Source organism: Salvelinus alpinus, chromosome 30, assembly GCF_045679555.1.
Source record: "Salvelinus alpinus chromosome 30, SLU_Salpinus.1, whole genome shotgun sequence".
Taxonomy (NCBI): domain Eukaryota; kingdom Metazoa; phylum Chordata; class Actinopteri; order Salmoniformes; family Salmonidae; genus Salvelinus; species Salvelinus alpinus.
Window position 1 is genome coordinate 46,111,499 of NC_092115.1, and position 27,144 is coordinate 46,138,642.

General features: G+C 41.7%; 1 protein-coding gene and 1 long non-coding RNA gene across 4 annotated transcripts; one reads left to right on the forward strand and one right to left on the reverse strand.

The window, feature by feature from the left end:
- Positions 1-63: 63 nt before the first annotated feature.
- LOC139559902 (uncharacterized) lies at positions 64-21,736 on the reverse strand. The gene is made up of 4 exons (XR_011671843.1): positions 21,622-21,736; positions 5,037-5,134; positions 4,718-4,809; positions 64-2,757 (listed from the first exon to the last, which is right to left on the reverse strand). It is a non-coding gene; the product is annotated as an uncharacterized lncRNA (long non-coding RNA).
- Positions 20,658-26,761, forward strand: LOC139559901 (zinc finger protein 569-like). Of its 3 annotated transcripts, XM_071376343.1 has the most exons (5): positions 20,658-20,741; positions 20,833-21,145; positions 23,149-23,895; positions 24,155-24,922; positions 25,234-26,761. In XM_071376343.1, exons 2-5 carry the CDS (start codon positions 20,875-20,877, stop codon positions 26,151-26,153), a joined length of 2,706 nt encoding a protein of 901 aa, XP_071232444.1. In that variant the 5' UTR covers positions 20,658-20,741; positions 20,833-20,874; the 3' UTR covers positions 26,154-26,761. The 3 variants fall into 3 exon arrangements, with proteins under 3 accessions (XP_071232444.1, XP_071232443.1, XP_071232446.1); XM_071376342.1 differs by having other exon boundaries at positions 20,693-21,145; XM_071376345.1 differs by having other exon boundaries at positions 20,694-21,145; positions 25,237-26,761.
- Positions 26,762-27,144: the final 383 nt, after the last annotated feature.

A 27,144-nucleotide genomic window follows, 5' to 3' on the forward strand; every position in this document is an offset into this window, starting at 1 on the left:
AAGTATCAAAAGTAAAATTATAAATAATTTCAAATTCCTTATATTAAGCAAACCAGACGGCACCATTTTCTTTTTCATTTATTTACAGAAAGCCACGGGCACACTCCAACATTCAGACATAATTTACAAACGAAGCATGTGTTTTTCGTGAGTTCGCAAGATAATAGGCAGTAGGGATGACCATGGATGTTCGGTTGATAAGTGTGTGAATTTGACTATTTTCCTGTTGTGCTAAGCGTTCAAAATGTAACGAGTACTTTTGGGTGACAAGGAAAATGTATGGAGTAAAAAGTATATTTTCTTAAAGAATGTAGTGAAGTAAAAGTAGTAAAAAATATAAATAGTAAAGTAAAGTACAGATACCACAAAAAACGACATAAGTAGTACTTTAAAGTGTTTTTACTTAAGTACTGTATTTTACACCACTGTGTTTGGCTGGGTCTTGAGAATCAGTCAGCTACAATTACAGTTAGGCCTATCTACAATTATAGTTACTGTTTCTGACTAAGACTGTTTTTCATGTTAATGCCATTTTTAAAAATATTTTTATAAACTTGAATTGAACTGCTTTATGAACATTTAGTTTTTTCTGTCTTGAATAAAAGTAATAATGGAAAATAATAATTGCTGGGTCTTGACTTGTTTATTTAATTTGATTATACACGGTGAACAAAACATTAGTAACACCATCCTAAAATTGAGTTGCATCCCCTTTTACCCTCAGAACTGCCTCAATTTGCAGGGGCATGGACTCTACAAGGTGTCGAAAGCGTTCCACAGGGATATTGGCCCATGTTGCCTCCAATGCTTCCCACAGTTGTGTCAAGTTGGCTGGATATTCTTTGGGGGGTGGACCATTCTTGATATACACGGGAAACTGTAGAGCGTGAAAAACCCAGCAATGTAGCAGTTCTTGACACAATCAAACCGGTGCCACTCGCACCTACTACCCTACCCCATTCAAAGGCACTCACATCTTTTGTCTTGCTCATTCACCCTCTGAATGGCACACATACGCAATCAATGTCTCAATTGTCTCAAGGCTTAAAAATGATCTTTAACCTGTTTTCTCCCTTTCATCTACACTGATTGAGGTGGATTTAACATCAATACGGTGACATCAATAAGGAATCATTGCTTTCACCTGGATTCACCTTGTCAATCTATGTCATGGAAAGAGCAGGAGTTCCTAATGTTTTGTACCCCCTTTGTATAGTCCACGATTGTGTAGCCAGAAGGCTCACGGTTCATTTATTTTATGCTGTGACTAAATAAACATTTTGAAACAAAACCTTGAGAGATGATCATTTACTTTATTGCTAGAAATGGGCCAACCATAGATTTTTAGGTGAGCGAATGCAACAAGTAAATGTTAGCTTTTAGCACATGATTCACAGTGGGTTTAGATTCGTGGGCAATTGATCAACCCCAGCACTATCCATGGTGCTGAATAGATAACCACAATAAGTGAAGTTAAAACAGCCACAACCTTCCCAAATTCCCCCGACGGTGTCACACCAGCCTTCGCTTTGGCTCCCCCTCCTGTCCAGCTCAGGCGTTTGGCCCTCTAGCTCTTGCCGAAACGACTGCTGGCAAACGCCCTTCACTCATCAACCCCGAACTTGTCCCATCATCATTACACACCTGGTTCCAATCCCCACTCTATCACTGTATATATACTCCCTCTGCCGTTTGTATTTGTCGGTCATTGTAAATGTTACTTGTTTTCCTGAAAGGAATCTCTCCTACTATTTCCTGAGTACTTTATATTTTGCACTTTGGGTTTGCCCTGTGCCTTTTCATTATGAAGATATATTTTGAGCACAACAGTGTTTGGGTTTTTCCCCGCTTTGTTCTATGGTGCTTAAATAAATTCAGTAGTTCTAAACCTGCGACGGCCTCCTGTCTACACTAGTGAAATATGGCTAGGTGCAAGGGGAAGACACTTTTCCGTTGTTCGCTGTAACTAATATAAAATAAAGATGTGTTTTATTGAAAAGCCCTTACTACTTGGAAAAGCATCATAGCTTTCTCTATTTCTGGCATATGACAACCCCTCCAGAGTTGACAACCCCTCCATTACAGTTTTATTTTTTATTTTAAAGGGCCCAACAGTAAAGGACAACTTTACATTTGGGTTAGTTCTTGTACCCTCAGCAAAACCACACTAGAGTGACTGACCATTTGCTATTTTTTGAATGAAGTGTTACACTGCCCTCTGGTGTGTAGCAATGAACACAATTATTTAGTTTCAGATCCAAAACAAAAGTCAGGGCTCTGATCAAAAGTAGTGCACTAAATAGGGAATATAGTGTGCCATTTGGGATAGGGGCTGAGCTTCGGCGCAATCTGAAAAACTCTGAATACTGCAACAACAGAAATTAGGAAAGTCAGTGTCTATGACTATGTCAGGGTCATTCCCTTGAACTATAGACGACCACAGTTGACGGTCTCTTTCATCCATTACAAACTCAGAGCTCAAGGGATTCTACTGCTTTTCTGTGTTCCTCTGTTGACATCCATCCTGACTGAATCCAGAATGTTCTTCCTCCTTCTCCATCTTTATTAAAAACTCCAGAACACTGGTCTCCTGCTCTCCACGGTTCTCAAATTGGTGCAGCTTACTGAGCTTCTCTGGATCTTCTGCCAGCTGCTCCTCTAGGAGGGTTAGTGGGGCATGATTCTCCTCTTCTTCCAAGTGCTGATGATTCTCAATGGGGAGATTCTGGATGGCATGATTGCTGGATCTGGTGTTTCCTGCAAAGACATCACTCAGTTAAAATTGCAAAGCCAAAAAAAGATATACAGTTGAAGTCGGAAGTTTACATACACCTTAGCCAAATACATTTAAACTCAGTTTTTCACAATTCCCGACATTTAATTAAGTAAAAATTCCCTGTCTTAGGATCACCACTTTATTTTAACAATGTGAAATGTCAGAATAATAGTAGAGAGAATGATTTATTTCAGCTTTCATTTCTTTCATCACATTCCCTGTGGGTCAGACGTTTACATACACTCAATTAGTATTTGGTAGCATTGCCTTTAAATTGTTTAACTTTGGTCAAATGTTTCGGGTAGCCTTCCACAAGCTCCCCACAATAAGTTGGGTGAATTTTGGCCCATTTCTCCTGACAGAGCTGGTGTAACTGAGTCAGGTTTCTAGGCCTCCTTGCTCACACACGCTTTTTCAGTTCTGCCCACAAATTTTCTATAGGATGGAGGTCAGGGCTTTCTGATGGCCACTCCAATACCTTGACTTTGTTGTCCTTAAGCCATTTTGCCACAACTTTGGAAGTATGCTTGGGGTCATTGTCCATTTGGAAGACCCATTTGCGACCAAGCTTAAACTTCCTGACTGATGTCTTGAGATGTTGCTTCAATATATCCACATAATTTTCCTACCTCATGATGCTATCTATTTTGTGAAGTGCACCAGTCCCTCCTGCAGCAAAGCACCCCCACAACATGATGCTGCCACCCCCGTGCTTCACAGTTGGGATAGTGTTCTTCGGCTTCCAAGCGGCCCCCATTTTCCTCCAAACATAACAATGGTCATTATGGCCAAACAGTTCTATTTTTGTTTCATCAGACCAGAGGACATTTCTCCAGAAAGTACAATCTTTGTCCCCATGTGCAGTTGCAAACCGTAGTCTGGCTTTTTTATGGCGGTCTTGGAGCAGTGGCTTCTTCCTTGCTTAGCGGCCTTTCAGGTTATGTCGATATAGGACTCGTTTTACTGTGGATATAGATACTTCTCTACCTGTTTCCTCCAGCATATTCACAAGGTCCTTTGCTGTTGTTCTGGGATTGATTTGCACTTTTCGCACCAAAGTACGTTTTCTAGGAGACAGATTACATCTCCTTCCTGAGCGGTAAGACGGCTGTGTGGTCCCATGGTGTTTATACATGCGCACTATTGTTTGTACAGATGAACATGGTATCTTCAGGCGTTTGGAAATTGCTCCCAAGGATGAACCAGACTTGTGGAGGTCTACAATTATTTTCTGAGGTCTTCGCTGATTTCTTTTGATTTTCCCATAATGTCAAGCAAAGAAGCACTGAGTTTGAAGGTAGGCCTCAAATACCGCCACAGGTACACCTCCAATTGACTCAAATGATGTCAATTAGCCTATCAGAAGCTTCTAAAGCCATTACATAATTTTCTGGAATTTTCCAAGCTGTTTAAAGGCACAGTTAACTTAGTGCATGTAAACTTCTGACCCACTGGATTTGTGATACAGTGAAATAAACAATTGTTGTAAAAATTACTTGTGTCATGCACAAAGTAGATGTCCTAACCGACTTGCCAAAACTATAGTTTGTTCACAATAAATGTGTGGAGTGGTTGAAAGATGAGTTTTAATGACTCTAACCTAAGTGTATGTAAACTTCCGACTTCAACTGTACATGTACTTACGTCAAGAATTTGATGCCCTCCTTATATGGACCAAAATATGATATAATAGCAAAATGTTATCAAATTAAAAGTTCAATACCATGGTCAGTATAACAAGGTTTGGAAACCAAGTAAGCTCACCTGATGAATGCGTTCCAAATGGCACCCTATTCCCGACAGAGTGCACTACTTTGGACCAAAGCCCTATGGGCCCTGTTTAAAAGTAGTGCACTATATAGGGAATAGGGTGCCATTTGGGACAGAGACCCTGTTCTGAACGGAAGCAGGCCTGTCCAATGACCCAATGAATTCAGTTACCCCATCCACTTGGTCCTCCATGTTGCGCCCCTTCTCCATGGTCCTTCATCCGGTCTCTCTACCTTAATGAAAGGTGACTCTAAATCTGCAAACTAGAGAAGGATGAAATTATCAGACAGCATTGTCAACTTGTCAGGTTTTAAGTCTAAGACTGAGTTAAAGATGGGTTTTCTAGAGTTATGTGTCCCTTGCAGCTCCTAGTGGAGCAAAGGGCCTCAACAGAGATGCACCGTTGAGGCCCTTTGCTCCCCTAGGATCCCAAAATAATCTCTGATTCAACTACACAAGAATCATGGGACACAGAGACCTTGACATTTACCAAAGCCAAACCAAGTGGAATGTCCTTCACACCAAATGCATCCTCATCTCCTCGCTGACTGGGTCTCCAGTCTGAAGCACAGCTGTCCATTTACTTATCTGAAACAGCAAATGATTGCAGACATCAAGAAAACTGCTTGAGGGCTCCTGCAGGACTTTCAGATATAGGGTTTATAAAAATGTTGGCAGGTAGGCTAAACTGAATTGACTCCAAACTCAATTTGTCCAACATTTAGCAGAATAAAATCTATACTGAACAAAAATGTGAAGTGTTGGTCCCATGTTTCATGAGCTGAAATAAAATATCCCAGAAATGTTCCATATGCACAAAAATATTATTTCTCTCATTTTGTGCACAAATTTGTTTAAACCCTGTTAGTGAGCGTTTCTCTTTTGCCAAGATAATCCATCCAATCCACCTGACAGGTGTGGCATATCAAGAAGCTGATTAAACAGCATGATCATTAATCAATCAATCAAATGTATTTATAAAGCCTGTTTTATCAAATCAAATTGTTTTTGTCAAATACACATGGTTAGCCGATGTTAATGCGAGTGTAGCGAAAGGCTTGTGCTTCTAGTTCCGACAGTGCAGTAATATCTAACAAGCAATTGAACAATTCCCCAACAACTACCTAATACACACAAATCTAAAGGGGTGAATGAGAATATGTACATGTACGTATATGGATGAGCGATGGCTGAGCGGCATAGGCAAGGTGCAATATATGGTATAAAATACAGTACGTACATGTGATATGAGTAATGTAAGATATGTAAACATTATTAAAGTGGCATTATTTAGAGTGCATTGTATAAAGTGACTAGCGATCCATTTATTAACCTCTGAACCTTTCACCTATTACTACCTGTCAGGGCAAGGAGATTGAGGTTGTAACCTCATATAAATATCTTGGAATTCTAATTGATGACGGCCTCTCTTTTAAATTGCATATTCAACAACTTACAAAAAAATTGAAGCTGAAATTGGGATTTTATTTTAGGAATAAGGCCTGTTTTTCTTTTGAAGCCAGAAGGAGGCTAGTATCAGCTACATTTATGCCTTTACTAGACTATGGGGATATTTTATATATGAATGCTTCCGCTCAGTGTTTGAGATCAATTGACACTCTTTACCATGGCACTTTGAGATTTATTTTAAACTGCAAAACCCTTACGCACCACTGCACTTTGTATACCAGGGTTGGCTGGCCTTCTCTAGTCACTCGTAGGCTCAGTCACTGGTATACTTTTATTTACAAAGCCATTTTGGGTTTACTACCTTTTTATTTGGGCATTTTTATTGTTCAGAAATGTGGTGGGTACTCTCTTCGTTCGCTAGACTTTATCCTGCTAACTGTTCCAAATGTCCGAACTGAATTTGGTAAAAGGTCTTTTATGTACTCTGCGCCATCGTCTTGGAACACCTTACAAAATCATTTTAAACTGGAAGAACTTGTCCCGATTGGTGTTTTTAAATCACTGATGAAGGATTTTGAGGCTGATTCCCTGACCTGTCAATGTTTTTAATTTGCTGTTTTTGATATTGTTATACTCTTGTGAACTCAATGGTTTTTACTAGATTACTTGTAGTTTTTCATGTTGTCTGTCTGTAATTTTTTGTAATGACTTGGTGCTACCTATCTTGGCCAGGACGCTCTTGAAAAAGAGATTTTAAATCTCAATGAGCCCTTCCTGGTTAAATAAAGGTTAAAGAAAAATAAAAAATTAAAATTAAAGTGGCCAGTGACTGGGTCTCAATGTAGGCAGCAGCCTCTCTGAGTTAGTGATTGCTGTCTGGCCTTGAGATAGAAGCTGTTTTTCAGTCTCTCGGTCCCAGCTTTGAAGCACCTGTACTGACCTCGCCTTCTGGATGGTAGCGGTGTGAACAGACAGTGGCTCGGGTGGTTGTTGTCTTTGATTATATTTTTGGCATTCCTGTGACATCGGGTGCTGTAGGTGTCATGGAGGGTAGGTAGTTTGCCCCCAGTGATGCGTTGTGCAGACAGCAAAACCCTCCGGAGAGCCTTGCGGTTGAGGGCGGTGCAGTTGCGGTACCAGGCTGTGATACAGCCCGATAGGAATCTCTCAATTTGCATCTGTAAAAGTTTGTCAGGGTTTTAGGTGACAAGCCAAATTTCTTCAGACTCCTGAGGTTGAAGAGGTGCTGTTGCGCCTTCTTCACCACACTGTCTGTGTGAGTGGACCATTTCAGTTTGTCTGTGATGTCTACGCTGAGGAACATAAAACTTTCCACCTTCTCCACTGCTGTCCTTTCGATGTGGATAGGGGGGTGCTCCCTCTGCTGTTTCCTGAACTCCACGATCATCTCCTTTGTTTATGTTGAGTGAGAGGTTGTTTTCCTGACACCACACTCCGAGTGCCCTCACCTCCTCCGTGTAGACTGTCTCGTCGTTGTTGATCATCAAGCTCACTAATGTTGTGTCGTCTGCAAACTTGATGATGGAGTTGGAGGCGTGCATGGCCACGCAGTCGTGGGTGAACAGGGAGTACAGGAGGGGGCTGAGCACACACCCTTGTGGGGCCCCAGTGTTGAGGGTCAGTGAAGTGGAGATGTTGTTTCCTACCTTCACCACCTGGGGGCGGCCCGTCAGAAAGTCCAGGACCCAATTGCACAGGGCCGGGTTGAGACCCAGGGCCTCCAGCTTGATGATGAGTTTGGAGGGTACTATGGTGTTGAATGCTGAGCTGTAGTCAATGCATAGCATTCTTACATAATATTCCTTTTGTCCAGATGGGATAGGGCAGTGTACAGTCGTCAATGGACCTGTTGGGGAGGTATGCAAACTGAAGTGGGTCTAGGGTGGCCGGTAAGGTGGAGGTGATATGATCCTTGACTAGTCTCTCAAAGCACTTCATGATGACAGAAGTGAGTGCTACGGGGCGGTAGTCATTTAGTTCCTTTATCTTTGCCTTCCTGGGTACAGGAACAATGGTAGCCATCTTGAAGCATGTGGAGACAGACTGGGACTGGGATCAGCAGATATCACAAAGTGTTATACAGAAACCCAGCCTAAAACCCCAAACAGCAAGCAATGCAGATGTAGAAGCAAGGTGCAGGTCAGAGTTCCTTAGCCGCATGCAGAACAGTTGAAAGTGGAGCAGCAGCACGACCAGGTGGACTGGCGACAGCCAGGAGTCATCAGGCCAGGTAGTCATGAGGCATGGTGCTAGGGCTCAGGTCCTTCGAGAGGCGAGGGAGAGAATTAGAGGGATAATACTTAAATTCACACAGGACATCAGATAAGAGAATTACACCAGATATAACAGACTGACCCTAGCCCCCGGCACATAGACTATTGCAGCATAGATACTGGAGGCTGAGACGGGGGGGTCCGGCCCCCGTCCGACGATACCCCTGGACATTACACAGGTGTACATTGTGCTGGGGACAATAAAAGGCCACAAAAATGTGCAGTTATAAATAGCTCTCTAAGGTATGCAATGACTGACATGACAAGAGGAAAACTGATGATGCACTACCCAATTTCGAAATTGCATCTTGTGCATTCCACTATTACAACTTTCAAGAGTAAGTTTGAAAGTCGGACTGAGTTCCAAAAAAATAATTGTGTTTGTTGTTTTTTTCAGTTTGGGAACCACTGGCCTAATAAACCGCCAGCTTTCCAGACGAGATGTAGTGGGGGGACCACAAAACATCTCATCGCATGACGTTTACTTCGATAGTTATTAGATCAATATTTGCACATAAAAGCCTTTCCACCGACATTCGTCACAGAATTCCTTTTACCTACACAAAAAGATCCCACATTGTCTAGTGTATTTTGTTGTCAACATTTGGAAAGTTTACGAGGCCTGTCATGATATTTTTTATCTGATAATTAGGCAACTTTACTCGCATAAAAACTCGGGCTCGAGAACACCACCAAGATTTGTTCACAATCTAGTCCGGTTGTGGCCAAAACTACATCTTGTTTGAAATGTATCAATAAAATGTACATTGTTTAAAGCCCACTTTACAAGTCTCAGTAACAAATGACAGCTCCAATAAGCCCCCTATAGTGAACGAGAGGCTTGCAGAATCATGACTCTTTAGAGTTGAGTTCATCGTTCACCGGTAGGGGTGTCCTGTGGTTTCCAGTAGTTACCACAGCCACAAAGTCAAAATTGGCTATATCATAAAAATGAATGACAACAAAAATATGCGTTCAGATCTTTATTTTTTTTATTTTTTTTTATTTAACCTTTATTTAACCAGGTAGGCAAATTGAGAACACGTTCTCATTTACAATTGCGACCTGGCCAAGATAAAGCAAAGCAGTTCGACACATACAACAACACATAGTTACACATGGAGTAAAACAAACATATAGTCAATGATACAGTGAAAGAAAATAAGTCTATATACAATGTGAGCAAGTGAGGTGAGATAAGGGAGGTGAAGGCAAACAAATATATGTATAAATAAATAAAAATATAAAAAGGCCATGGTGGCGAAGTAAATACAACACAGCAAGTAAAATAAAAACTAAAAAACACTGGAATGGTTGGTTTGCAGTGGAAGAAAGCGCAAAGTAGAGACAGAAATAATGGGGTGCAAAGGAGCAAAGGACAATGCAATTTAAGGTTAGGGTTAGGCATAAGGTTAGCAGTGTCATTAAGGTTAGGGTTAAGGTTTAAAATCACATTTGAAAAAGATCAATTGTAGAAATGGGTAGGGCTTATTACTTTGTGGGTGTGGTAACTAGTGACGACCGGGTCATGCGTGCGTGTCCAATAGATGACAAAGCCACAAAGTTTTTTATAAATACAAATTGGTAGATACAGTTGTCCCATTGCTGTACCTCCAGTACGGACTCGGGAGAGGCGAAGGTTCGAGAGCCGTGCATCCTCCGAAACACAACCCCGCCAAGCCGCACTGCTTCTTGACACAATGCACGCCTAACCCAGAAGCCAGTCGCACCAATGTGTCGGAGGAAACACCGTACACCTGGCGACCTTGTCAGTGTGCATGCACCCGGCCCGCCACAGGAGTCGCTAGAGCGCGATGGGACAAGGACATCCCGGCCGGCCAAACCCTAACCCGGACGACGCTGGGCCAATTGTGCGTCTCCTCATGGGTCTCCCGGTCGCGGCCGGCTGCGACACAGCCTGGTATTGAACCAGGATCTGTATTAACGCACCTTTAAACCGCTGTGCCACTCGGGGGGCTCACAACAACAAAGTTATCATCAAAATTAATGGGGAACAAATTGCATTTTGGACTTAATTTAAGGTTAGGCATAATGTAAGTATTTGTGCGCCGCCTTATGGGACTCCCGATTACGGCCGGTTGTGACATAGCCCGGGATCGAACCTGGGTCTGTAGTGACGCCTCTAGCACTGCCTTAGACCACTGCACCACTCGGGAGGCCCAAAAATAATATGGTAGATATTAGATATTGCACTCATTGTCTGTATTTCAAGTTTACAAACTGTCATTTAAAGTTTATCAAAGATTCATAGATGCATCCAGATTAAGTTTTCGAATTCAGTTCTCTAAATTAAGATTACAAATCAGAGACATCATCCTGGTACTTTGCCAGCCAGGAAAATTAAAGGAGAACATAGATAGCTTCTGGCAGTTTCTGAAGCTAATGTGGCATGTTGAATTTATTTTCTTCCTATGAATTTGGCTCTAGCATTTGAACCGTTTCCTGAAAGCTAAAACTCTCTGGAATATGGATGTGCCTTCTGATCCCCTCTCCGCGTTAGAAGGGAGTGTCAGAAAAAACACAATTTGAACAAATAAGAATAACATTGAATAGCCCTGTCATATTCCTTCTAAGGATAGGCTTTCCACTCCTTCTATTTAATCTTGCTCTTGTGAATGAATGGATTCGAACCAGGTCTCCTTCGTGTCACAAGACTGGGTGAGCCCACTTAGCATTTCACCCGCCTTTGACCTCATACTCAAAGATCAAGGCACCAATATAACTGACTAGGTTCAAAATCAGTCCTAATGCACAACAACACTTTTTTGTGGCAAACAGAAACAGAAAGATCTGTGCACCCCATTTAATGAGAGTGCAACAGAGGTGGTTTGGTGGATCCAAGCATGTGATGAGCAACCTCGCCTGAGACCTGAAGACATGTGTTAGTTTGCCTGATGGGGTTCTAACCTAGGTCTCCTGTATGCTAGACAATGCAACTTTTCAGGATTCAGACAAGTTACTCATCACACGAGCGTGGTCACAGAACCATCGGTGTTACACTTCACGCCCCTTTGACCTCCTCCTTGAAGAGGCCCATTCAAGTCACAGAACCAATGCCTAGGCTTTAGCTCAACAGGCTAACACAGTCCACCCAGTCAGACCCATGTTAATCTTATAATGACTACCTTTGCCAGAGACTTGAAACTAACACAAACACATGTCAAACTAACATGTCTTCAGGTCTCAGGCAAGATCTCATCACATAAGCATGGATCACCGAACCACGCTCTACTGATGAGTAACTTTGCTGGATCTTGAAGACTTGTATTAGCGTAGCAGATAGGGATCTGTGACACTCATTCCTCTGCCTGAAGTGTCGCCTCTTCAGCAATTGAAAGAAGGCCTTTTTTAATAGCTTGGTGGGTTGGAATGCTTCAGGAGGAGGGTCATGTGTGTTTGCGAGGCAGAGGTCATGAGTTTGAGTCTCGGTGTGAGCTGATCGGGGGAAGAACTCGTTAAGCAAGCAACATGTTGTGCTTTACATGAACTTCCTGAACTCAGAGCAGGTAGATACGGACAAAAATCCATGTCGTGATAAATTGCCTGAATTGAAGTGATAACGATAAATAAGATATGTTTATAAAGTTAGTTTTTTTATTATCCTTTAAACTGCTACTGCTAGTTCGATGGTTGTAGCCATTAACAATTAGCACATTCATTTTATTTTAAACTTCACATTTCTCTAGTACAGGCTACGTATCGTAATAAACCATACCAGCAAAATGCCTGCAATAAGTGATGATAATTGACACTGAAATCGCTCCATATATAATAACTCCTAAAGTATTGGGACAGTGACACGTTATTTGTTGTTCTGCCTCTGTACTCTAGCAGGTGCATAAATATCATACCCCACCAAAATGCTAACCTCCCCTGTTATTGTAATGGTGAGAAGTTAGCATTTCTTTGGGGTATGATATTTGTGAGTCTGTAACTTTCTCACTCATCACTATTCACAATTAATTCAAGCCTATCTGTAATCATGGTAGCATCCACATTTATGTAGAAGTGTTAAGAAACATATTGTATTTCTATTTATAATAAAAGTGACTCCAAAATGACAATACATTAGTTACCATTAATTTCTATTAGGCACAAAATAGTCTGAAACACTACCAAAACACCAAATGTATCCAACAAGTTTGTAGAGTCACAAGCTTGATATTATCATTGAGTGCTAGGAATATGAGACCAAATACTAAACTTGACTACTTTACTCAAAATAAGTGAATTTGCCCCAATACTTTTGGTCCCCTAAAATAGGGGAATTATGTACAAAAAGTGCTGTAATTTCTAAACAGTTTACCCGATATGGATGAAAATGGGATTTGCCGCCCCCCCTACTGTCATGGCGGATGCTATTGGTGCTATATCTGAGTTTACACCTTTTCTGTCCTCAGGGTTGGTCATTTTAGGGGATTTGAATCTGGATTGGCTATCCCCAGCCACAGCTCAATTTAAGAGTATATGCATTGATTTTAATCTGACTGAATTGATCTCAAAACCCGCACGGCTAAATGTGAAAAACCTTGTTTAATCTCTTCAGATCTCTTCAACGATTGATTTGAATTCTTACTAATAACTATTTGTCGAGTGGAATATTTGCATATGATCTCAGTGATCATTGTGCCATATATGTATTGGAGATACGAAACAGCAAAATACAAATTGACATGTTCTACTCTGATTTAGCAACAACAACAAATGAGAAAATAGAAAAATATTCACATCCAACTAATCAGGTAAAGGAAAGAAGAACATATCAATGGAATGTCCGCAACTCTAGTATACTCCAATAGTGATTGAATCAGACGCACAACAAGGACAACGATCCGATCTTGTATCTTCGTCGGGTCATCTCTACTCAGGCTCTACTCTGATTTAGCCCACTGTCTCCTGTATTCCTGACCCTGAGTTGGCTCTAGAAAATGTATCCTCCATATTTATTCCTCTGGCAGATAAACACACGCCTTTTAAACAATTCAGAGATCGATCGAACCTTTGGTTTTCTTCTGATTTATCTGAGCTCATTCAAAGGAGAAATCAGGCCTGGGCCAAAGCAAGGGAAAACGGACAATGTAGTGGACTGGCAATCTTTCAGAAAATTGAGAAACAGATGTACTATATCGATTAAGAAAGCTAAATAAAGCTACTTTTTAAGATCTACTGTATCTCTGACTCTGCTGGTGTCAGAAATGCAGTAAAAAAAAAAATGAATGCACTGATGCGTACAAATTCCTCTTCTTCCCTGCCTAAGCAAGTTCTGTCAGACTCTGGCATCATAACTGAGAATAATGGGATGTGATGCTTTTAATCATTATTTTATGTCGGCAGACTTTTATGATGGTGCCGGAGGGGACTGCTGCCGTTTTACAGGCTCCGAACCAACTGTTCAATTTTGTGTGTTTTTTCACATTGTTTGTAAATAATGTTTCTGCTACCGTAAGGAATTTGTCGGTGAGTGGGTAACCCGCCTCTACCATCTACTATTGGCCAACGGGCAATCACTGGAGAATAAACTTGATGATCTCCGTTCGAGACTATCTTACCAACGGGACATTAAAAACTTTCACGAGTCGTGGCTGAACGACAATACGGATAATATACAGTTGGCTGGGTTTTCCGTGCATCGGCAGGACAGAACAGCTTTGTCTGGTAAGACGAGAGGTGGGGGTGTGTGTCTATTTGTCAATAACAGCTGTTGCGTGATGTCTAATATTAAGGAAGTCTTGAGGTATTGCTCGCCTGTGGTAGAGTACCTCATGATAAGCTGTAGACCACACTATCTACCAAGAGAGTTTTCATAGATATAGCCGTCTACTTACCACCACAAACCGATGCTGGCACTAAGACCGCACTCAACAAGCTATATAAGTCCATAAGCAAACAAGAAAATGCTCATCCAGAAGAAGCACTCCTAATGGACAGGGGCCTTTAATGCAGGGAAACTTATATCCGTTTAACCTAATCTGTACCAGCATGTCACATGTGCAACCAAACAAAATAAAAAAACTCTAGACCACCCTCACTCCACACAGAGAGACGCATACAAAGCTCTCCCTTGAACTCCATTTGGCAAATCTGACCATAATTCTATCCTCCTGATTCCTGCTTACAAGCAAAGACTAAAGCAGGAAGTACTACTAACTCGCTCATTAGAAAAGTGGTCAGATGACGTAGATGCCACGCAACAGGACTGTTTTGCTAGCACAGACTGGAATCTCTTTCGTGATTCATCAAATGGCATTGAGGATTATACCACCTCAGTCACCGGCTTCATTAATAAGTGTATCGACGACGTCGTCCCCACAGTGTACATATTCCAACCAGAAGCCATGGATTACAGGCAACATCTGCACCGCGCTAAAGGCTAGAGCTGCCGCTTTCAAGGAGCGGGACACTAATCCTTTAAACAGGTCAACATTCACAAGGTCGCGGGGCCAGACGGATTACCAGGACGGATACTCAGAGCATGCACGGACCAACTGGTAAGTGTCTTCACTGACATTTTCAACCTCTCCCTGACTGAGTCTGTAATACCTACATGTTTCAAGCCGACCACCATAGTCCCTGTGCCGAAGACAGCGAAGGTAACCTGTCTAAATGACTTTCGCCCCGTAGCACTCACATCAGTAGCCATGAAGTGCTTTGAAAGGCTGGTCATCAACACCACCATCCCGGAAACCCTAGACCCACTCCAATTTGCATACCGCCCCAACAGATTCACAGATGACGCAATCGCACTCCACACTCTTTCCCACCTGGACAAAAAAGGAACACCTATGTAAGAATGCTGTTCATTGACTACAGCTCAGGGCTTCAACACCATAGTGCCCACAAAGCTCATCACTAAGCTAAGGACCCTGGGACTAAAACAGCTCCCTCTGCAACTGGATCCTGGACTTACTGACGGGCCTCCCCCCAGGTGATAAGGGTAGGCAACAAAATATCTGCCACGCTGATCCTCAACACGGAGGCCACTCAGAGGTGCGTGCTTAGTCCCCTCCTGTACTCCCTGTTCACCCACGACTGCGTGGCCAAGCACGACTCCAACACCATCATTAAGTTTGCTGACAACACAACAGTGTTAGGCCTGATCACTGACAACGATGAGACAGTCTATAGGGAAGTCAGAGACCTGGCAGTGTGTTGTCCTGGCACCAACCTCGCCATCAACGTGAGCAAGACAAAGGAGCGGATAGTGGCCTACAGGAAAAGGGGGGCAGAACACGCCCCCCATTCACATTAACGGGCTGTAGTGGAGCGGTTTGAGAGTTTCACAGGCTCCTTGGTGTCCACATCACCAACAACCTATCATGGTCCAAACACACCAAGACAGTCATGAAGAAGGCACAACACCCCTCAGGAAACTGAAAAGATTTGGCATGGGTTCCCAGATCCTCAAAAAGTTCTACAGCTGCACCATCGAGAGCATCCTGACCGGTTGCATGGCAACTGCTCGTGCTCGGCCTCCAACCATAAGGCGCTACAGAAGGTAGTGAGTACAGCCCAGTACATCACTGGGACCAAGCTTCCTGCCATCCAGGACCTGTATACTAGGCGGTGTCAGAGGAAGGCCACAAAAAATTGTCTAAGACTCCAGTCACCCAAGTCATAGACTGTTCTCTCTGCTACTGCACAGCAAGTAGTACCGGAGAGCCAAGTCTCGGTTAAAAGGCTCCTTAACAGATTCCACCCCCAAGCTATAAGACTGCTGAACAATTAATCAAACGGCCACATGGACTATTTACATTGACCCCCCACCCCCACACACACACACTCTATTTCTTGAATCTCATTGTTGGTTAAGGGCTTGTAAGTAAGCATTTCACAGTAAGTTCTACACCTATTGCATGTGACAAATAAAATTGGATTTGATTTATTTGAGAGAAACGTTGGTGTTGATGTCCCTGGTCAGTCAATCAACTGCTCTTCCCTCTGCCAGCCTCTAGCTGACTTGACTGTTAACCTGTCAACTTCTAGTGAATCTTTGTTTTCATTTAAACAATGTATTCTCCGTGATGTGCTAGATGCCTTGATGTAGAAATATTGATGTAAAAAAATCCATTGGAGCTGATATGCTTGATCCATTTTTGCTGCAGCTCTCTGCCCCCGATTGCGGAATCCTTGACCCATATTTTTTACCTAATGATTATATCTGCTACTATCCCCAAGGTTTGAAAGGCGGCCCTTTTGCTCCCTCTTCACAAAGGTGGTGAGCCTTGTGATCAAAATAATTATTGGCCTATTTCTAAACTCTTGCCCAGCTAAAATGTCCTTGATTACAGTTTTTTCCAACTGCTTACACACAAAATCTTTTCATGTCACACGATTTTTGAAACCTCTCACTCAAAGTGCAAAACTACACACCAAATATCCAAAACCATAAGCTATTTCTCAGCCTTTGACTCAGTTGTCAATTGCATAAAACACTTTTTTCAAAACACTACACACAATTCTCTACCTAAAACACAAAAATCTAACAGGAAGTGACTTGCTTTCCTTTTCCAAACACAACCAATCAAAATGCTACACTTATTCACCAGGTCACACACTCCTCACATGTGCAAACACTAATAGCTTAACTGATCACTAACCAATCACTGCTTTACTGTAGTATACATTTAACATTTACATTTAAGTCATTTAGCAGACGCTCTTATCCAGAGCGACTTAGGCCTATAAATAGGTCAAAGGTCAGATTGCCTGTTTTGAACAATGGATGCCAACAATGGACAGAGAGCAAGAGGAGTAGGAGGGAGAGGATGAGGAAGAAGAGGACGAGGGCAAAGAACAGAAGGAAGGAGAGCCATCTCTGATGAGATTAGGGCAACACTTGTTGATCATGTGATCAACCACAGTTTGACCATGAGAGAGGCTGGACTGAGAGTCCAGCCCAACTTGAGTCGATTTACAGTGGCTTCCATAATTCAAACCTTCAGAAATGAGAACAGGTATGCAACTATCTAAATGACTATTTTAGCATTACAGTAATGTACTGTAAAATACGTATGACTGCATAGTATTGCATAAACATTTGTAACTCTAAGCCATCCATTTACTGCATTGAATGAATGAGGTTGGTTATCATGCTGTACTACTTTTTTTGTACATTGTTTACAGTTCCTATGCTGAACACATACTGTGTTTGAATTCTGTACAGAGTGGAAAGGCAAAGACATCATGGAGGACGAGGACGCTTGTTTACAGATGTACAAGAGACTACAATTATAAATATGGTTTTGGCCAACAATGCAATTAGGATTCGAGAGATAAGAAAGCATATCTTGAATAATGACACCATATTTAACAACATCAATGCTGTAAGCCTGTCGACCATACAACGCATCCTCCAACGGCACCGAGTGACGATGAAACAACTTTACAAGGTGCCATCTGAGAGAAACTCTGACAGTCAAGAATATGCGACATGACTTTGTAGAGGTATGTATGCAACACTACTTCCAGTACTTCAGACATACCATATCTACTCATCTGTATATCCTTTTGTCTGTTACAGAGAGTATTGGAGCTGGATGCCCATGTAATTCGCCATGAATTTATTTATGTGGATGAGGTTGGCTTCAACCTCACCAAAACCAGGCGCTGCGGAATAAATGTAATAGGACAGAGGGCAATTACCAATGTCCCTGGACAGCGTGGGGGTAATATAACCATGTGTGCTGCCATCACTCAAAACGGGGTCCTCCATCACAATGCCACACCGGCCATATGCTCACTTTTCCGGATGCAATTTACACAATGCTTGTCCCTGATCCAGATCAGGAGCCTGCTAGATTTGTGATTTTATGGGACAATGTTAGTCTTCACCGGGCTGTTCTGGTCCGAAACTGGTTTGCCACCGATCTACAATTTGTAGTTTTGTACCTACCCCCATATTCACCTTTTCTAAATCCCATAGAGGAATTCTTCTCAGCCTGGCGCTGGAAAGTGTATGATCGCCAACCCTATGCCCGCATGCCGCTTCTCCAGGCAATGGAGGACGCATGTGGGGACATAGAGGTTGCCTCTGTCCAAGGTTGGATACGCCATGCTAGGAGATACTTCCCTCGATGTTTGGCAAGAGAAAACGTATCTTGTGATGTGGACGAAGTATTGTGGCCAGACCCAGGCCGGAGAAGAGATGAAGCGTAGCTTAGCACTGGTGACTGCCCCCCCCTAGCAATTCCTGGACTGCCCCCCCGGGATGCCACACACACAATTGTGTTCTTTACTGTATTCTAAAGAATATACTTTTGGTTTACATATGTTTATGGTTTTGTTGTATGCTACTGTATACAATAGTAATGTTTGGCCTAATAAATATTTTCTGTTTCTACATTGTTTACAGTGTACTTGTTACCCCTCTCAGCAGATTACTTTCACTGTAGAACATTGTATTGAAATGTAGATATAAGCCTATGAAAGACCAAAGAGCTTTAGATTTAGAACAACAGTGTTTACATGATATATCCAAAAATGTACTATTATGAAAGCAGTGTTCGCCATTTGATGCAAATGCTTCATTCTGACATGTGTTTATGGCATTTTGAATGCAGTGTTCCATTTTGAAGGAGACGTGAGGCATTTTGCATTTTGTGTGTGCAGTTTGGGGAATTGTGTGTAGAGTTTTGAAAACGTAAGCAGTTGGAAAAAACGAATTCTCAGCTACGATCTTATCTTTGAAATGTATATCAGTTGGGGTTTGAGTGTGCAAAGCTGTCATCAAGGCAAAGGGTGGCTACTTTGAAGAATATAAAATATATTTTGATTTGTTTAACAGTTTTTTTTGGTTACTACATGATTCCATGTGTGCTATTTCATAGTTTTGATGTCTTCACTATTATTCTACAATGTAGAAAAATGTCAAAATAAAGAAAAACCCTTGAATGAGTAGGTCTGTCCAAACTTTTGACTGTTACTGCATATCTTTCATCTCTCTGTTTCCTCTTTTTCCTTCAATTTGCAAGAGGCTGAATGTATCTTACATTAAACATCAGTGCAAGCGAAACAGCGCCCCTCTGTCTCTATGTATAGGCCATCAATCCAATGCTGTCTAGTCCAAACGAGTATGACATTGTTGCAGCCCGTAGCGTTGAAGGCAAGAGAAGCCAGTGAGCATCTGGCCTCCTTGACTATTTTTATTTTTTTTAAACCCAATGAGCTAAATTGATCGAGCTCAACCGTGAACCTCAAAAAAAGTGTCAAGGGAAGCCAGCTTGGATTTGGCGTCACTCCTATCAAATCCGATTGAGAGCATACGTCACTGACAGAAACTAGAATTGTTACATCTAGTTGTGTTGTCGTCCGGTGGCTAGCTAGCCAGCTAAGTAAAATGGTCCCTTTCCTAAATTAGCCATGGATAGGGATTTGGACTTGTGGTTTTACTTAATTCTGATTCAACCATTAATTCATACATTGTTTGTGCCCCTGGCCTGAGAGGATGGAAGTTCAATATGTAGAAGTTAACTAAATAACGTTGCCCATGAATGGAAGTTAGACTAGCGAGCAAGCATTTTAGTCAGGTAGCCTAGGACAACAAAAAATAATGGTCTGTACTGTATGACAGCTTGATAGACCGTTTCATCAACATGAGAGGGCATTGGCGCTTCTCTACAAGGTTGAGTCAACATGTTTTTCAACTTGCACAAACACGCATGCGCACACAGAAGTCAGAACCATGGACAGCCACATCATATTTAGCTTACATTGATTGGACAATTGTTTTTGGTATCTTTTAGTTGTCACTATTAGACTGAGCAAAGGCGATTTGATGAAGTTGAAATGGTGCTGGATTAGTGGAGGCAGCCCCTGTTTTCTTTGTGACTTGCCAGAACTCTCTGTGGTTCTAAATCAATAGATGTTTAGTGGTCCGAAAATTTCAGAAACATGAACTTGCTTGACCAAGCTGTAGGTAGGTCATGTAACTGTACATGCAATATGCTTTGTGAACTTCACTGGACAGAGGTTGCTGTCCGGTTTTGTGATAAAACAAAAAGGTGTGGTTGAATTTATTCTGCCACTGTCTTCGTATTGTCTCGGCCTATATATATCACTGTTGCGAGGTATATGAATGAACAAGATAAATCATAGAACAAACACAATTATCACAACACATAGGTTGTAGTATGACTCTTTCTCCCCAGTGATTTTACCCACTCACTGCTACTGCTGGGCATCTGGATAAATGAGTTAATGAATTAAGAACCTGAGAATAAAAATGTGCTTCTTCTATAGAAATAGGTATTGCCTCTCGCTAAATAGTAGAAAGCAGACTATTCAGTCAACGTTCCTATAGGTCCTAGACAATGGCGACAATCTATAGAGGAACCAGACTAATTCAAATAATTGTATGTATTGTAGGTAGGCCATGACTGACCTCACACTCCCGTACAGTAGATGTCAGTGTATGCGATCCGCAAACCCAATCTCAAAGAAGAAGAAACGAGCAGCGACACAGAACTACACGGGTAACATTGTAGCTAGCATTTTTAAACCAAATGATTAGCCCACCAGTAGCATATTAACGTTACTCAGTAACAAAGTTCCAATCTTTTGCAGGAGTACGACAGAGCTGCGTTAAGATTAATTCAACATTTGAAAATGTTGAGCAGTGTTTCTCTACGGGCGCAGATCGCTTCCATCATAGAGGTACTTTCTAAAGCTGCGGTTGCAGAAATTAGCAAAGTAGTCGACGATGGTATAGTTGTGTTACGTGTGGAAATGTGTCAACGGGAAAATGAAATCAACGTCCTGAAAAATAATTTACAACAACTTGACAGCGAGCTTCGAAGAGCTCGAACTCGTGGGATTCAAGCTCGAAGACGCATTCATCATGGTCGATCAGTCGCTGCTGAGAACCTTGGGAGGGAAGGTGGGTACGACGACGTAGTATTAGCAGCAACTCTACTATCAATCAATAGTTAGTAATACGTAACTGTGCACGTAACATTGGTCAGCGAGCAATAGCACAATTTCAGGTAGACAATGTAGGTTTATTTAATCGGCCCACTCACGTTCACATTGAACCAAAATCTGGATTTACAGAATATGTTGATTATCCTTAAACCCAGGACGCAGCCATTCACCAGCTTTTCAAGATTAGTCATGTAAAAACGGTACTTAATAACGAATGTAGTTTAATGTCGTTACGAACGGTATGTACTTCTAAAAAAGCTCAAAATAAAAAGTTGCATGCACCGGAAAAAATCGTCTTTAAAGAATTTAAGTATTGTTTTTGACCAAGTGCGCATGCACCTCCTGCAATATATGTAATGGAATTAATATACACTAAATAAAGCCTATCTTTATCTACAATCACTGTAAAAACGTGCACTATTGTCTACTTACAATACATATTATTGCATTCCGTGTAGCGCCGGTGAAACCGATTGATATGATCATACACTGTTGTAAGGGGATAAAGCAGAGATCTTCATATAATGACGAGATGCGCATATCTCTGCCCTAACAATGGGGGTCGTTGTCCCAAAGGCGGGAAGGCAAGGGACGAGTTTAGGTCCAAAAAAAAAGCTTAGGTCAAAATAACGCATTGGGTTTATTTTGGGGAGAGTGAAACTTCTTGTTTAGCCACCTCCTCGCTGGATAAAATCAATTACCTCTCTTCCTGCAGATGAGTGATAGGGGCGGAAACCTAGAGGTTAAGAGCTCTAGATAAGAGTGTCTGCTAAAATGTAACTTATTCTGGCTCGGACAAGGCTAGTGATGGTGTGATTGTGAAGTCATGTCATTATTACATACCAGTGCACCCTTCTTTGACACAACCCCTCAGAAACTAGGGTTGGACTGATATATGATTAAATCGAATGTTATGATATTTGATATTGACAATATATTGTAAAGTGCAAGAGCCTTAAATGTACAAATCCAAACTGCAGCTTTACCAATTATGCAGTATCAATATGGTGCAAATCCATTTTTTTTATACATGCGCCGGATACAACAGGTGTAGACCTTAAAGTGAAATGCTTACTTACAAGCCCTTAACCAACAATGCAGTTTTCAGAAAATATTTACTAAATAAACTAAAGTTAAAAAAGTAACACAATAAAATAACAATAACGAGGCTATATACAGGGGGTACCGATACCGAGTCAATGTGTGGGGGTACAGGTTAGTTGAGGTAATGTTAATATTATGTCTGGTAGGCTTGTGTCACTGGGCAGGTCGCAGCTGGGTTTCCCTTTGTAGTCTGATATAGTTTGCAAGCCATGCCACATCTGACAAGCATCAGAGTCGGTGTAGAAGGATTCAATCGTTGTCCTGTATTGATGCTTTGCCTGTTTGATGGTTCATCGGAGGGCATAGTGGGATTTCTTATAAGCATTTTGGGTTAGTGTCCCGAACCTTGAAAGCGGCAGCCCTTGCCTTAAGCTCGGTGCGGATGTTGCCTGTAATCCATGATTTCTGGTTGGGATATGTACGTACGGTCACTGTGGGGACGGTCATCGATGCATTTATTGATGAAGCCGGTGACTGAGGTGGTAATACTACTCAATTCCATCGGACGAATCCCAGAACATATTCCAGTCTGTGCTAGCAAAACAGTCCTGTCAGTAGCATCCACGTCATCTGACCACTTCTTAATGAATAAACTAAGCCATATTTTTTTCAACATAACATTATTTAATGAGAATGCGACTAATATCGTAAACAAATAAGCCAACAAAAATTGCACAGTCTGGAATTATCTAGTCATTAACGGCGCAAAAATGACTATATCGCAATATTTGGAGTAGAATATCATAGAAGAGGTCTCCCATTGCCCAACCCTAACAGACACGGCTCCATTTGGATTATTATTAAAACAAACAATGAAGGATTTTGATGACATGCGATACTTCTTAATTTCCACAGGGCCAGGTAAAAGCGGTACTACTTGTGTAGGGAGGACCTCGCTTGAGAAACTGCAGTCTGGGGAAGATGGTAATGAAAGGGATGAAGAAGACATTCGACGTGCAGATGAGACTCAGGTGAAGACTGAGCCAGGAGTGGAGCTGGAACAAGCGAAGCAAAGTACAGGGAGAAAGGAAAAAGGTCGTCTGGATGCCGAACTGTCGATGTATGACAGAGACAGCCAGCAGTGGATGTCCAGTTCACAAGCAGACAATGCTATGGAGATGAGCAATTCGGAATATTTTAATAGTTCAGGGCAAAACTCCCAGTGTCTCCCTGGTCACTCTCCTGTACCTCCTGGAAATTCCGGAAAGGAGGAAGCGTCATGCAGCAGTGTTTCGTTTCCAGGTAAACTATATTTTGATGTAAGAGAGGATATGATTGCACAGCTCAGACGGCCACCACATTATCGTCAGTCAGACGTACTCAAGAGAACAAGTGACGGCACAGTACAGTCGAACCCAGACCCTAGAAGTGTGTTGGGTTTTGGCTCAAATTATAATACTGCAAGGAGAGCGAGGACCAAGAGATTTTGCCAGGTTAAGAAACACTTCATTTGCACACTGTGTGGAAAGAGTTTTGAACGTTACGGTCATCTTGAAAGGCATCTGCGAATTCATACGGGTGAGAAACCGTACAGCTGTGACCTATGTGGAAGATGTTTCAACCAGAAGAGTAGCCTCAAAGGACATCTGAAGACTCACAGAGGTAAGAGATTAGAATCACTATGTAAACAGTACATTGGTTATAGATCATAGGCAATTCCATGGCTGCGTACCAAATGACACCCTATTCTCTATATCGTGTAGAGCCCATAGGGCTCTGGTCAAAAGTAGTGCATTTTATAGGTAATTGGGTACAATTTGGGACACTCACTAGATAATAACACCAATATATTGGTTATTATAGGACATAAACAATTCCCTGCCTCCTTATTTTATTAATCAAATGTAATATTTCCACACAGTATCGATAGACGGACAAGCGAACAACGAGGAGATGCCTCGCCTGGATAGAAGTCAGTCTGAGGAAGAGCAATGCAACAAAAATAATGAAGTGGTCCAAACTCCTGAGATACCTGTGAAGTCGGAGCCAGAGGAGCAGAAGGATGCATCGCAGACACTGAATCATAAAGGAGAAGAGCAGACTGCAGGAAGCGCAGAAGAACTGGCTGCTAACTTGTCATTGTACGAGAGAGGGAGCCAGTCGTGGATGTCTGGTTCACAAGCAGACCATGATATTGAGACAAGCAATTCAGAATATTTCAGCAGTTCTGGTCACAAGTCACAGTGTCTCCCTGACCACTCACCTTTAAATCATGTCCCAGGAATGGTGGAGGCGTCATGCAGCAGTGCTTCATTTCCAGGAAAACCATATGTTGATGTCAAAGAGGATATGATTTTGCAGCTCAGACAGCAACATTCTGGACCTTCAGACACGCTGTTGATAGCAAGTGACGGCACAGTACAGTCAAACTCACAGGGCATGGAAGGGATTACACTGAACCATAGCCCTATCTTCTCTAGTTTTCCAAGGAACGTGAGAACCTTCCAAGGAGTCACCAAGGACAAGAAGTGCTTCATCTGTTCATTCTGTGGGAAAGTTTTTGAGCGGGTTGGTCATCTGGAAAGGCACCAGCGGATTCATACGGGCGAGAAACCGTACAGATGTGAAATATGCGGAAGGTGTTTCAACCAGAAGAGCAGCCTCAAAGGGCATCTGAAGACTCACAGAGGTAAGAGACAAAAAATAATGTTGATGTTTTTCATACTTTTAATAAATAAAAAAATGTAAATCTGTTAATTGTTCTAAGGTTCCATCCTAAATGGCACCCTATTCCCTTTATAGTGTACTACTTTTGACCTTGGCCCATAGGGCTCTGATCAAAGTAGTGCACTACATACAGAATAAGGTGTCATTTGGGACAGATACTAAATGTTTTCCTGGTCTCTCAGTGGTTTAGGATGAAGTTTAACAGCTAATGTTAGATTGCTATTTTGATGTTATAATCAATGCTAAAATATTTGGTACTCTTGTTTTGTCAAGCAGATGGTGTTGAAATGCTAACGGAACAACCTCAACTTGATAAGAAGCCTGATGTCCACCCTAGACCCTCAGAGAACCCAGAGGAACAGAGGGCTCAGGCTTCACTTGCTGAAGAACAGCCTAGCTCTGGGGACAGTGAAGACCAGGAGGGGGGAAGGGGGCAGGGGTTAGTAGTGAAAACAGAGCGAGAGAAGGAGTTTAAATCCCAGACAATCAATCTGTCTGGACATCAACACCAACAAAGCACAGAGCGACCAGGTTACCAGGATGACCCAGAGTATGTCATGGATGAGAGGGAGAGTCAGCTATGTAGATCTTTTACGGCAGAGAGGCACAATGATAACGAGTCTGGATCTGTACACCCAGGTTGCTCCTTCGATGGTATGAAGCAGCAGAAGTCCCATCCAGATTCGCCCACTGTCAAATACAATCACCACCACGGGTTCTATTCGTCAGCTTCTAGAGAGGTGGAACTTGAACACTTGTCTTTTCAGGATGAGAAAAACAGGTTGGAAATGATTGAGCAAGAGCAGTATGCAGGAATGGCTCTACATGCAAGGAACCGAGAGGATGGCAATGGGACAATACTACCCAGGTTTCAGGACCGGGTACCACTACCTGTAGTGAAGGAAACGGCACTGAGAGAGTACATCACAGAACCAAACAGTCAAGAAGGCCTTTTATTTGCCCTTGGTATAGACGGTTTTGACAGCACAGAGGGCAGCAGTGCCACCACAGACAACTCAAGAAATAGATGTTTCATATGCTCCATTTGTGGAAAGAGTTTTGATCGCCATAGTCATTTTGAAAGACACCAGCGCACTCATACTGGTGAGAAACCCTACTGCTGTGAGATATGTGGTAAGAGTTTCACTCAGAAGAGCAGCCTGAAAGCTCATCAGAGACTTCATACAGGGTAGTTAAAGGTCAGATGGGCTTCATCAAAATGCAATCAATACTGGTGTTGTAAAATGAGTATTGGACATATGGCTGCTATTGGTAATAACTTGGTGTTGCAACAATTTGGAAGTCCAACTATATTGTGTTGATAAGACTTAATATGTTTGTTTTATATGGTTGTTTCCATTACACTTGATTAAATGGAACATTTGAGTAGTGCTTAGTTTGTTGTCATCAGGTATCTCCAATAATGTATAAAAAAAAAGGTGAAAGAAAAATTTGAATAATTAAATGTTTTTTTTCTTCTCTTTCTACATCAAACGTATGGATAATTTATCCAATTAATAGGGTTATGTAACCATTTTTTCGGAGATGGTAAGTTTGTCTACTAGAGAGACCTTGATGGTAAGTTTGTCTACTACTCAATGAATGAGTAGAGTAGTTCAAATTTAGTTTTTCTTTTTACTCAAGCTACCAAAAACACAGGAAAATCAGCCTAGTTCGAGTAAAATGTTGTTATTTTTCTGCTTGTATATATTTTTCAAGTAAATGTAAAATTGTGAATGTCTCAATCTTGTGGGTTCACTGTTTTACTTGCCAGTAAAAAATAAAATGTTTTATAAGAGGATTCCTATTTTTTGCCATTCCAACTTAGGTGTTCACTTTTCTGGTATTTTCAGTAACAAAAATTTGATGCGGAAGTAGTTTATTTTGCAGACAGATTTCAATTTTGGTTGATGGGTCCATGGTTGATGTAGCTAGCTTTTAGAATTAAAATTCACATTCATAGATTTAAGGTTGACTCGTTTTAAAAAATTAAACGACTCAAAATGTCTACCTGTATCACCCTTCATACAACTAACCTCCATCATGGAGGGTTTTAGCCAAAGCAGCGGTGGCAGAAATTGTCAAACTTATCGATGACAACTGTATTACATTTTGAAATATCTCGGAACCAAAATGAAATGCTGAGGAGAAAATTGCTACTGGTGGAAAATGAGCAGAAGATTG